At 46.5% G+C, this 14,081-nt stretch overlaps 1 protein-coding gene across 1 annotated transcript in view; it reads left to right on the forward strand.

Moving 5' to 3' along the window:
* Positions 1–6,748: 6,748 nt before the first annotated feature.
* The window catches only part of PSMA3 (proteasome 20S subunit alpha 3), a 143,583-nt gene continuing 136,250 nt past the window's right edge, over positions 6,749–14,081 (forward strand). Inside the window, exon 1 of the mRNA XM_078660373.1 lies at positions 6,749–6,881. Coding sequence (XP_078516499.1) covers positions 6,861–6,881 — 21 coding nt within the window. The 5' untranslated portion in view covers positions 6,749–6,860. The remainder of the gene's footprint in view (positions 6,882–14,081) is intronic.

Consider the following 14,081-nt stretch of genomic DNA (forward strand, 5'->3'; position numbering starts at 1 on the left):
CACTGTCCCCTCTGTCCAATACCCTGAAGTCAATGATTCGTGACCAACAAGAGAGTTGGACTAGGACATAATCTAGTCTGGATTCACTTCCTACTTTATTAAAGGTGCATTTGCTTGGAATGTCTGATTTAACACGCCCATTACAAGCCCTTAGACCGTGGTTAAGGGTGAGGGAGGTGATCTGCAAAGCAAGGGAAGTCCAAGCTCTCGGTGGGGGTGCCACCGTGGCAGGTATCGGCCATCTTGAATCCTCCGAGGAGGAGGGTCCATCAAGAAGGCCAAGCAGTGGCTCATAGTGCGAATTCAAGTCTCCTCCAACCACATATGGGAGGTCTCTTGGAATTTCGCCCAAAAAAATCGAGAGTTCCTCAATAGTATTCAATTCGCGTTGCAAAGCTACAGGTCGCGAGTAGACGTTTATTATCATCAGTTTGGAGGAGTTTGGCCATTACAGGACAGGTAATATGTCTTCGGAATCAGCAGTTAGCCGTCTGGCCTGGCCTGGCAACCTAAATGAGAGGCTACCCAAGTTGCCAACCCTCCTGACGGTCGTCCCCTGCCCCCCCATTTAGCAGGTTTTGAAAACGCAGCAAACCCCGGGCTAGTATACTCCTCCCTTGCCCAGGTTTCCTGGAAGAGGCAGATGCTTTTTCAGTTGATAAAAGAGGCCCACTCCGGGCAATCCATTTTATTACCCAGCCCAGCTACATTCCATGAAATCAGGTTGAGTATTGGAGGTCTTGGAGATGGTAACACGGTGCCAGGATGTTTGTTCTCTTTTGTAACAGGATTTACCATTGGATGTTGTAGCAGATTCCCCTGACGAGCCCCTAGATTACTACCATTGCCCAATGTATCTACTATAGAGTGACCGGAGTCCTGGCATCCTGGCACTGTACAAGATCATTGGGAGCAGTTATCAATTCTAGTGACACCTGGGGTTGTTCACAATGAATAATTCTATCCTCACTACCATCTATTAGATGGGATTGATGCTGGTCCTTACCTTTGGGCTCAAGCAGTCAGTCAACCATTTCAAGGCTGCTGTACCTATTAGAGGTAGGGAAGTAAGCTGGCTGGTGGATTCTATATGGCCCCGGGACTCCTCTCACTCTCCCCCCCAGCCATCCGCCCTTCCTCCTAGTGCTAAACTCCCACCCCTCTTCATCGCCATAAGGGGGTAAATATTCGGGGACCATACTCCTATGTGTCCCTCCTCCCATCGCGGTTGTTCTCCCACTCTTCTAGCAGTTCTTGATGATACTCCCATCTTTGGTCTTCTAATGAATACATATTCGATGGGTAGAAGAATGAGAGAGGGAGAGACTGGATGTGGCTCCCTTGGTCTTCGGGGGCCCAGCTACAGATGTAGGAGGCTGTCCTAGGTTCTCTAAAACTAACCACCACACAATCGATTGTTTTTCTCATGTTTCCAACCCAGATAGTCCGTCTCACCATAAGAACGTCACTTGTTGTACCTTAGGGGAGGGGTCTATGTATAGACAACCAGTTGATGACTTTGTTCTTAAGGGAGGCAGTCGTCTCTATAGCGGTAGATTTTAGCTCAGGTACACCCGCCAAGATTACTGTGTAGGGGGACACCTCAGGTGGTAGACTCACAGGTTTAATTTTGCGGGGGTTATTTGGGATGTTATCTAGGGGTTTTAGGTCACTCTGCAGTTTGTCCGAGGGAATGACAGTATCTTTAGGGGGTGTATTTATGATTGGGGGGGAGTGGTGGTGCCTGGGTTTGTGAAGGTAAAATGGGTTTCTTTGTAGTAACCAAGGGTTGTGAGGTTTTGTTTTGATTGGGTTTATGTTGTGTGTGTTGAGAAGTAACTGGACCATTTTTCTTCATTGAGACTGTACGATCGATACCCATTTTAAGCTTTGGTTCTAGCCCCCCTTTAGTTTCTGTTTTCAGGCTATCTGCCAGCTGGACTGTAGATTTTTCAATGTTGACCAGCCTGGCTTCGATCTTTATCAGCCGGGCTTCAAGGGGGCCTAGAAGAGACCTGAGAAGAGAACCTATGTCTGCAAGTGTAATATCCTCACTAGTGAATTCCATTAAAATGTTGGTGGAGTGAGAAGGTGTGCCCATGGGTACAATGAGTACTGGTGGGGCCTGCATGCTGTTCTTGGATGATTGACTGGAGGTGTTACGACCAGAGCTAGCAACATCCTTTGCGGGGTTGGACTTAGATGTTTTTGACTTGCATCCTCCCTTAGTTTGCCCCCCTTTCTTCCTTTTTTGAATTGCTCCTTCCCTTGCTCCCCTTAAAAAATCCGAGACGTTCTCACTAATGGTAACTATGGCTGAGTCGGGGTTGGGGGATTGAAGTGGGATAGGTGGTATTTGGCCCGTCGGTAGGGTCATTAGGCTCATATCCTCAAGATAGTTTAAGGCCTCCAAGGTGAGGTCTGGGTTGGTAGATGCTTGTTAGCCCCTAGGCCCTCATGGGTAAAGTTATTGGCCTCTGGCCTTCCTTTGGGAGTCTTAGCCAGAGCCATTGGGCCCATTGATGACCTCCTTACCCAATCAATTTCCTGTGAAATGCGTCTTTCCAGCACGGTGATTTCATCTATCAAAAGTGATCCTGCCTTAACAAAGTAATTATCGATGGTACCTTTAGCGGCTCCTGCTGCAGCCTGCGAGGATTTACTCCTTGTTTCCCTGGTACACATCTCGACGTCAATGTGGTCAGGGTCTTGTGGTGAGTATGATGTTGAAATGATACAACCAAGAGGGGTGGCCCGGTCCCGGTCTCTGCCGTCCTCGAACGGCCTCAAACGGCCCGCCCTTTGCCCGGGCTTCGCTCCGTGCTTCGTTCCGCGCGCGTCCCGCGTGCGCGGGTATTGGTCTTGTTATGTACGTGTACTCTGTGGGCGTGTCTTACAGGGAGAGCGGGCCAGGTGTCAGCTATTGGCCACGCAGGGACTCCTGGTCAATGGAGTCCCTGCCTTCACGCTCGCAGCCCTGTATCGCCACCACAGACTCCGCAAGCTGCCCTTGTGATGCGGGACCCGCGGAGCGGGTCCGGCGAACAGTGTCCGGTGCTCAGGAAGCGGAGCAAAGCAGGTGGGTAAAAGACAGAGAGTCCTGTGATCCGCTTGCAGCGAGATGCCTCAGAAAAGATTTCCACCAGGTCCGAGGAAAGGTGCAGGTTTTCACAAAGCCGGTGGTCTGTGGGCGTGTCTTACAGGGAGAGCGGGCCAGGTGTCAGCTATTGGCCACGCAGGGACTCCTGGTCAATGGAGTCCCTGCCTTCACGCTCGCAGCCCTGTATCGCCACCACAGACTCCGCAAGCTGCCCTTGTGATGCGGGACCCGCGGAGCGGGTCCGGCGAACAGTGTCCGGTGCTCAGGAAGCGGGGCAGAGCAGGTGGGTAAAAGACAGAGAGTCCTGTGATCCGCTTGCAGCGAGATGCCTCAGAAAAGATTTCCACCAGGTCCGAGGAAAGGTGCAGGTTTTCACAAAGCCGGTGGTCTGTGGGCGTGTCTTACAGGGAGAGCGGGCCAGGTGTCAGCTATTGGCCACGCAGGGACTCCTGGTCAATGGAGTCCCTGCCTTCACGCTCGCAGCCCTGTATCGCCACCACAGACTCCGCAAGCTGCCCTTGTGATGCGGGACCCGCGGAGTGGGTCCGGCGAACAGTGTCCGGTGCTCAGGAAGCGGGGCAGAGCAGGTGGGTAAAAGACAGAGAGTCCTGTGATCCGCTTGCAGCGAGATGCCTCAGAAAAGATTTCCACCAGGTCCGAGGAAAGGTGCAGGTTTTCACAAAGCCGGTGGTCTGTGGGCGTGTCTTACAGGGAGAGCGGGCCAGGTGTCAGCTATTGGCCACGCAGGGACTCCTGGTCAATGGAGTCCCTGCCTTCACGCTCGCAGCCCTGTATCGCCACCACAGACTCCGCAAGCTGCCCTTGTGATGCGGGACCCGCGGAGCGGGTCCGGCGAACAGTGTCCGGTGCTCAGGAAGCGGGGCAGAGCAGGTGGGTAAAAGACGGAGAGTCCTGTGATCCGCTTGCAGCGAGATGCCTCAGAAAAGATTTCCCAATACACAACTATGAGTCCCAGATTGCACCGGGACAAAAATCAGGATAGTGCAAGGAAAGGAGCTGCGACGTCCGCGGGGGCCACAGGTCGCAAGTCTCTGTCCGCTCCACTTCACAAAACAAAACAATGCCAGACGCAGCCGCTTGAGGTCCAACAGCAATGTCACACTGTTCGTGCGCACCGTTGTAGCCTTGCACTCAATGCCGCACCCGGGATAGTTCCTCCACACGCCGGTCCCTGATCTGAGGGTCGTCGGTCTATGTGCGCTGTCTGTCTGCTGACCGCCGTGAATCCCGGGCACACAACTTCTCAGGCAGAGTTGGGAGCCGGGGAGCTAACAGCTGGAAGTCACGGGGCGCGAGACAGCACCTTCGGCATCCTTCAGCATCATCCCTCGCAGCCTCAATCCCTCACAGTCAGTGCTGCTTATCATATCAGGCGGTGACACAAAGTTTGACTAATAGAGTAGTAGGTAAGAGAATGTGTTACTATTTGTTTTTCTTTTAAAAATCTGCACAGGCCCAGCAGGACACATACTTTGTGTGTGCTTCATTTAAACAGTTTTTATCATTATCATGGCTGATGCAGGACAACAATAAGGCAAATACAAAATGCCCAGATAACGCTGGTGATTAATAATCAAGCTGGAGAGCAATCATGTGTCTGTTAGTAGTTTTTAAATGCAGATGAACTGTATTTTACGTGGAAGCTCAGTGGGTTACTGCCTTTGTCACAGAGATCCTTGTGTTACTTGCAGTTCAGAAGTTACAATCCTAACATAGGACAGTGACCAATGAACTGTCACCAAAGAGCTGCACACAAACATGAATGGTATAGTTAGAACTTTGCTTTTTTTTGTTTTGTGATATAGTTAGAACTTCCTCGGTCTTTCATTATTCTAATGTTGCTAAAATGAGTATGTTTGGGCAGATATACATTTTTATCAGTAAGGCTGACCCCCATGGAATACTCTTTAAACCCTAAGGTTGTGTTTCCCCAGACCAAACCCTCTTAAAATATACTGTCCACCAGTATGGATGACATGTGATTCCTACACCTTGTAAGCCTGTGAACACTTTCACATTTTCATATACGGAAAGCATTTCACACTAATCACAGACCATCAGGCCCTCATCACCATCTTTGGCAACCCTCGAGCTAAAATGCCACCGAGAATAGAACGCTGGGGTCTTCGCCTCCAGAATACACATATGCAATCGTGCACAAGCGAGGAAAAGTGGCAAATCCTGCTGATTACATGTCAAGGCACCCCAAAGAGACAACCAAATGCAGACCGTCAGTAGCAGAGGAATACATACGTTTTGTAGTGGATCAGGCGAGACCACCTGCAGTCCCGCTCGAAGCCATCTGGGATGCCACTCATGAAGATGTTACTCTGCAAGACGTAAAGCGTCGTATACAGAATTATAACTGGAGACACCTAGATGACAACATCCCAAACAGCCTGATTGACACGCACGAACTGGCCACTTTCAAGCATGTAAAGGAGGAACTGTCAATAGCTACCAATGGCTTGATCTTACGAGACAATCGAATAGTTATCCCGAAACACGTGCGCCAAGGAGTCATCAATCTGGCGCATGAAGGCCACCGAGGAATTGTGGCTACTAAGAGTACGCTGAGGGAACGGGTCTGGTTCCCATTGCTGGACCAAATGGTAGAGCTCACGTTGAAGGACTGCCCCCAATGTCAGCTGGTCAGTCGACCTGACCCTCCTGCGCCACTGCAAATGTCCCAGCTGCCGGAGGGTGTCTGGCAGCATGTTGCCGTAGATTTCTTTGGGCCGTTTAAATCGGGACAATACATCTTAGTCATCATGGACGAGTACTCAGCCCGAAAGTCAAAGAACTGCTGACTGGTCATGTCAATGGAGAAACAGGACCTGATGGGACGGAAACTAGTGACCAGCAATCGATGGTGATCCCTAGTGGAAGAGAGCTGGACGATCAAGACGTCCATCTACGACCACGGCGAACTATTAAAAGACCGAGTTGTCTGATTGAAGAACTGTAACTATGTCACGTGTTTTTTTTTTGTTTATCAGTTTAAAGGTTGATTAAACTAGTTAATTTTGTCAAGAAGGGGGGGGGGAGATGTAATGAGGTGATAAGTGTTGGGCAATAGGACCAGCACGGCTGAGGGGAGTGGACGTAGGCAGGGAAAAGGAGGAGGGGAGCTAAGACCGGGGATGGGCAGTTGTAACCAGGGTGCCCGCCAGAGCAGAGGGCTTAATAAATAATTGAGCAGTGTTTCCAGAGTCCGGCCATCAGGACATTACAGAGCCGGGCCTCTGGTCACCCTAGTCCTTCGGTAGCAACTGATGTTCATGTAAAGGGCTCCTTTACCTTAGGGTCGAGTTCCTGCTATAGAAAACTGTTGAAAAAATATATATTTGAAGTTTCTCGATATAGGCATCTGAACAAGGCTTTTTTATTTGGGGGACAGCATCGATTCCTGGAATGCCTTGTTGCATCACTATAGAACTCATCGACACACCAGCTGAAGGGCCAGAGTAAAAAAAAAAAAAAAAGAAAGAAGAAAAGACAGAGAGCGTTCAGATTTGTAATGTCGACTGTCATTTTCTGGGACAAGCTATCATGTTTCACGTCCAGAAATTGAACACTCCTGTCCTCTTTCTGTCTCTACAGATAAACCGGCATGAAGTCACGTGTTCTCGGTATCACTCGAACTGATTGGTGGATACCCAGCCAATGAGCGAGCACGTTATTACTCTGTCGGCGTGCGGGATCGCCTGTGTCCGGAAAGTGCAGATTCACCACGAACATGAGTTCCATCGGAACCGGGGTAAGAGGGGCCGAAATTTTGGGGAACGGTTGAGAAAGCTGTGGGTGATGCCGGGGGAAGCAGGTTTGTGAGTTGGTATAGGGCCACCGTTAGATCGTGTGGTGTCAGTCCTTATTAAACCTAGCCAGTGAGTCGGCCTTTTCTCAGGGATGTTGATCGATCGTTCACAATGACAGGCACAATCATTATTTTCACACGGTTGTAGCTTTTCCCCGTGTGCTTGTCTTTTAGCTCTGTCGTGAGTGCGATTTCGGCCGTAGCGACCTTCTTTTAATAGTCTAGTAATAGGAACAGGTAAGCATGTGATTGCTGAATATTTACACCTCTTACTCACCCTAGTATGTAATCTGTGTGTCCTTCAAAATAAAGACGGCACCGTTTAGCGAATGACTTTGAAAAAGAAAGTGATAATAAATAGTGTGTACAGGAACTAGATCCAAAGTGAAAGTACTGACGAAACCGTGATGACCAGCACTGCCGTTGAAAGGTGGATCAGCAACGCAGAGAGCCGATTTTAAATTGCAGGGTGACAGTCATAAAGCACAATCATTAAGTGACTATTGGCATGAAACTTTTAAATAGGTCACTTTAATTTGTTTTTTTGCCATTCGATGTAATATATTGGATATAGAGCTTTAACTTCCTTCTTCTTATTCTGTCACAATTAACGCAGTGTAACCTCATTGTCCGTTTTGGTGGCAGTAGTAGTACCCCTTTTATTTGAACGATGCGTGACCATTGTATTGCATCTTTGAGACAGCAGTCAGAAGCTGGAGCTGGAGGAGAACACCCTATATGTGTTATATACTCATTACCATAATAATCCTGCTCTATTGAGCATAGTATTTCGTATTGGGTAACCGTCAAGTATTATCCTAAAATTAGAAATATGTACCAAATTAGTTTTCAAAACAATATAAAGCATACAATATATTTCTATTGGTGCTACCACCAGTACACACTCTTCCTGCCCGTTTTATTTATGTGATATGAGGCAATTTAATTCCATTGTCGAGAGTGCTGGCAGGAGCTGGAAGCGAAATTGATAAAGAGCTCTGTTTCCACGCAGGTTTTGTCTCCCTAGTTAGCATTCTATTTAGATGTGTACTGTGCTTCTCTCAGTTCTTTGCGCAGGCACTACACATTTTCCTTGTGGCGGAAAGAACATTTTTTTTGCTGTGTGGGAGGTAATTGTGTTTCCCAGATGGAAAGTATTGTAGATCACAAAACTTTTCATGCTGAAATTTGTAAGATCGTGCATGTTATGAAAACTTGTCAAATTACAAGGCCCAGCATGCAAAATGCTGTTGTTTCAAGAACCAGTACTGTAGTGCGTACTCTTTTGTGAGATGAAGTAAGTCGATGTTTTAATTTTTTAGTATGAATGATGGCAGCGGTACGAATTGAAATGCATGCACAAATGGGCAGTGAGTGCAGCTACAGACTGCTGGCCAATTTAGTATGGTAATGTCCCTGCCTGCAGTACCAGTGTACTTTGTCTCTAGCTCTGTCTGCACTCTTGTAAAAGTCAAATTGCTTCTCAAGCACGTTATTGTCATTAAGATTATAGTCTCAGGTATTTCCCCAAAGGCTGGCTTAATTCTCTGCGTAAGAGAAGGGGTGTATATCCCTGCCACACCCACTCTGAGTGGTGGAACAAATCTTACTGCGGCTAATGAATGTTCAGAAACAGTTGTTTCATTTTGTTCCCTGGCTTGTTTGTTAATTGCTAGAGAACATTTGGAGACTAGCCCACAATCGAGAGGCAACAAAACAGAGTACCCATGCACAAATTAGTACATAGAACACCAAGAGAAAATTAAACCAGTAGACCCTTTAGTTGTTTCTATGACTCTTTAATCAGTTTCTTCTTCACCAAATACAGATGGGCGCAGCCAATGCGATTAGCTTGGTTGCAGGCTTCTTCAGGGCGAAATCTTGCTTTGGGTGAAACATGCAGTTTAGAGCAGACACTGCACTGCAATTGACACACACATATACCACGAAGGCTCTTATAGCAGAAGTAAGCTTGGAAATTCTGTCGGCTTCTGCATATTACTAACGCCGGCAGTTGAAACACTCCTTGCCAAACACAGCCCTATATGGATGTATGTCATTTTCTACTAGAATGGCTTAAAAGCCTGTTTTTTTGTCTACTGGCAGGCTACACTAGCAGAGTCCATTGTAAGTCCAGGGTAATTGCTCAGTTGGGCACTGGGTGGGCAGGCAGTGGGTGGGAGGGTTATCGTGGCAGCTGCACACCATGACAACAATTTTATTTTAAAAAAGGACAATGATGTGCCCACAGCTTTATTTTGTTGGAGTGTGTATACATTCAACGTGTATGCCTGTGCCTACAAAAGCATATTGGCCTTTTTTGCTTTTTTACATATCAATCAGAGAAGAATTGGTAAAAAAAACAAAGTAGCACAATGACATAAAAAAAACATTGAATGATCGGTTTGGACAGTGTGTAGCAGCACTGTAGGCAGGGGGCAAGCAACATGGAGGAGAGAACACAGGGCAGAGTGAGAAACACAGGCAAAAGAGCGCTACCTGGAGAAAGAACAACGTGAGAGAGCAACACAAGCTGTAGTGTGTTTATCTAGGTTCCTGAATCAATATTCCTATTCTTTGCCCTTGTCCGGTTATAAATCAATAATATCCATACAACGGCATAGAAACCCTTTTCATAATTCAGTCATAGCGCATGCTGTCACATTAAGCAAGCCTATTCCTCCAGCCCCCTAGAAAGCACACCGAGTTCTCAAACAAATCCAAGCCTCCAGCAACCTAGGAAATCCCCGCTGCTTTGTTTTGATTTCGTCCGAGAACTCCTGTAAAGCACTGTAAGAACGACCAGTTCTTAGTGACATCTTTATTGACGTCTTATGTCCAGCCTTACGTCAAACCCGGCACCTTTCAGGTATAAATATACCAACGTTGCCTTAAGCAAACACACGGTGGTAATCCTGGAGCAGAGCAGCTATCTACTTCCGAAGAGCCCAGCTGATGCGAGAGCCCACGGACGCTGCCCCTCCCTTTTGACGCGCTGAGAAAGACGCTGTCTTTTCTCTTGCCGAGAAATCCAGCCTCCGGCGTTTCCAGCTTACCCTTGCGGGTGACTGGGATACCGAGTCCTGAGAGAGAGATACCAGCCCTCCTGCCTTCTAATACCCAGGTACTGAACTGACTAAACCCTTACAGAGAATTCTTGAGTCAGATTCTTGGCAAAACCAACTTAACTTAAACTGCTACTTACTTACTCCTTCCCACGTATTAGGCTTAGGTCAGGTACACCGGGGTAGGCGTAGTTAGAAGCACCAGTTGAGTACGATTAGTCAATGTATATATGTATGTATCTATTTTATCCATTTTAAAGTATCATATGGCTAAGAAACCATATCAATGCTTTTACAGTATTATTTCATAATCCTGCTTTTACTGTATGCACTTTACTTAACTACAAGTATTGCAATTGTAGCAATTCATTTCTCTTGTATGAGGAAAGAGACTGCTCAATAAATAACACCTTTTATTGAAAACGCCCATCTCTCTTTTTCTCTACAATCTGGTGAAACTAAGTACGCACCTTTGACTGAGTGAAATAGCTGTCTTTTGTTTTCACACAACTCTAGAGATATACTCTTATTCAGGGAGAGCAAAGTTGTCATGTTTTATGGTTGTCAGAAACTAAATCCCTTCTTGTCTATCCAGGGAGGTTAAACTCCTCCTCGCTTATTCGAGAAAGTTTCTAGTGAACTCTGAGCTAGCTGGCACAAAACTTAAGTCTAATATAGTCAGTAGAGAACTAGTTAACCTCAGTCCTACGTCTACACTACTGAAGATATTATTCCAATGCGCAGAGCCTATTGGGACTATAGGAACTACACTACAAAGCATAAGTGGAGAAGAGATGTGCATAATAGTTAGAGAGAGCAACATGGAGGAGGGGGCGTACAGGAGGGAGACATCTGGAAAACTTGTGCACTCTTATGGAATGCGTAAACAAAAAAGAAAAAAAAGAGTTCCTTAAAAGTGAACAGTGTAAGGACACAAAAGTCAGCCAATCAAAGAGATGGTTAACTGGCTATGTACCATGGAAAGCCAGAAGTCCTGACAAGTGACTTTAAGGCTCCTGGAGAAAATCCAGTTTAACTGTCACTTGAAGGCGACTGTAAGGTGATTCTAGTATTTAACTGTTGGTTGTGATTTTATTGTAATCAAGTGAGACCAGATAAAGCTTGCGTGATGGGAGCGATATAGATGGTCACTTGGAGTTGAATATCGGTTCTCCCAAGCTAATCTGTGGTGAACATTCAGTACTGAACGTGGCCAAGTTTGAAATTTTTATAGGGAAAGCCCTACACCCATTGTCTCTAGATGTCCACGCATGATGTTGGAACCCGAATATTTTTAGGTGTTGCCTACAAACACCTTTTTAGCTATCTGTTTACGGAAGACATCTTGTGAATCACATCAGAAACTTAAAGTGGGCATGGAGCCTACCCATTGCTTAATATTGGTCGTTTTTCTTGTTTCTCTAATTTGCTTGCCTCCTATTCAACAGCTTTACTTCCTCTTCTTCCCTTTGTCCCTCCCTTGGAGTATAGCTTATTTCCCATCCTTTAAAATGGGATGGCTTGAATCCTTTCATTGCTCACATTCACAGATTTACTTTTATCTTTTTATTTCAGCGCTTTCCGTCTGTCCAAGCTCAGAGTTACCCCTTCCTCTGTGTTTTTATTTTCCCTTACTGCTTTTCTTTGCTTTTAATTTTCTTTTCTCCTAGTTCCTGTTCTTCTTCCAAAGCTCCCTTGCCCCCAACTCCATGTTGCTTCCACACAGACCCCCCTTTACATTGATTTCTCCTCCAAATTGAACCTCCATTGCCCCGCCATCCCTGTCTTAAAAAAAAAAAGTACTTTTTAATTATTTGTCGGGCCTGGCAGTTGAAATTTTCTGCAGTGCCTCTCCTTTTTCGTAATGCGCTTTGTGGTTAAATTAACGATTTGAATGTACTGCTCTAAGATTGGCACACCCAAGGGATATAACAGCCTACATTTCTCTTGGGGTCGAAACGTCAACATCTTTATTGCCAGCCAGCTTGAACAACATAAATTCAACACTGTGTTACTGTTTAAAATCATGGCTATTTATTGCTTTGATAACTTGTCAAATACTAGGCTCCCGAAAAGAGCCACATGTTTTCTGAATAACAGACTTTTGTGATGTACACTGTATCCTTCATTCACTTCCTAATCCTCACTTAAACCACTACCACCACGCCTCCTTTCCTGTTCCTTTTTAGGTCTTGTGGCGTGGACTGCCCACATGCGCAGTCTCGCTCGCGAGATTTTGTGATCTTGGGTAGCTTACACTAGCAGGCTTTAAGCCCCGCCCTTCTTTCCCATTGGCCGGCGTCACTGTTTAGGCTAAACGGTGGCCAGCCATTGGGAAAGAGTACTTCGTGACATACACTTTTCTCTTTTTGAGCTGTCCCACTTGGACTGGCTCCCCTGACTTCCTTCTGAAGTAAAAGGTTTTATATTTAAGATAATAAACCTTTTACTTCAGAAGGAAAGCAGGCCGAGGCCGTCCAAGTGGGACTTGCAGACAAAGCGAAAAGTGTAAGTCATGGCAAGTGCTTGTTTTGCGGATTAAGTCTCTGGAACAGCAGCTAAAATTAAATGCGGCTCTGCGCCCTGCTTCAGCCACAATAGGAGAACAGTGGATAAAAAAAAGATACGCCAATAATTCTGGTTGATAATCCTAACATTGTGATGTTACGATTCCGCATTAACGCCACAATTGACAGTTTCTCCCCGCTTAATTATCTCAAGCGCTCTGGTTGCTTCCGGCGCCATGACATGCACTAAAGCTCGCAGGAACGGGCTGACCTTTCAGCGCGTGCCACGGGACCCGAGATTCAATGCTGCTTGTAATGAGAACACCCACGTCGCCTCCTCAGCTCTGCCACAATATCGTCAAGAGCGCTTCTTAGAATTATCTGCAGGTTCATTTGCATGGCGTCTCTGTGCAGCGGGGGGGTGGGTGACGGGGCAATAGGGAGATACATAAGAGTGATATTGAGCTGTCCACCAATTATCGAATATAGGATTTTTTTCAGTAAGCCTCACCTTTGTCCTTTGGCTGTTCGGTGGTCTGAATTCCTAACGTAAGAATGCATGCTAATATACTCAGGCGAGGGAACCCATTTGAGTGAAATATAATCTAATTTAGCGCCTATCATCCCAAACATAATCCCTCTCTGTCCTTCCCGTCCCTTCATCACAACAATCCCTCACACTGTCGCCCTTCCTCGCCGATCTCTTTACGTGACCCATATTCTATTTCCTTTCCACTCTCGGTTCATCTTTCTTTCGCTCCTTCTCGCATTCACCTTTCATCTTGCGTGTTCGATATCTCCCTCCACCACCCCCTCTCGCCTCCCCCAAGCATTTCTCGCCCTCTCTATCTGTGTGGGTGCGTGCCTTCAGAAACTGTGCATTCTCCAAGTCTCATGGTGCTGCATTTGGATGCTGAGGAAAAACTAATAAACAGCTCCGGATAACAAAATATTAACCCATATTTTGTATTAAAAAAGAAATAAAACGGGAGCCTTGTACAACTGTGAGGAGAAAAATGCTTTCTGCACAGCTTGTCTTATCCTTGGACCCGTCTGAATTCCTTGGGGCAGGACTCGGGAGGGGGTGTTGTTTATTTGATTACAGTGTGTGTGTATTCAGCTGTCTCCTAGGAGAGGCTGATGGGGGTGGGGAGTGGTACACTTAAAAACATGCCCTAGAAAACGGATTTCTTCATTTCCTGTCAATATACCGCATTTATGGGTTGATTAAGAGCTGCTTACTTTTCACAATTCAATAATTGCTGGCCAGTCCACTCTATGCAGCCTCAAACGCAACAGGCTGGTAGCCCTTATCCTTGCACGACTGCCTTTACTTAAACTCTAAATCCATGATAAATACACACACACAGGCACACACACACATAACGGCTTACACTCACTAAATGGCACAGACAAAAACTCACACAAACACAACCACGATACATATATAAACCTTGCACATACACCCACCAACAGGCACATACATACTCTGGCTGTCTCACAGGCACACGTTTACACCCTTTTGCCCCTTCGCCATGTAGCTGCGGACACGTTTGGACTGGGTTTCAATA

This window comes from Lissotriton helveticus, chromosome 9 (assembly GCF_964261635.1).
Source record: "Lissotriton helveticus chromosome 9, aLisHel1.1, whole genome shotgun sequence".
NCBI classification, from domain to species: Eukaryota; Metazoa; Chordata; class Amphibia; order Caudata; family Salamandridae; genus Lissotriton; species Lissotriton helveticus.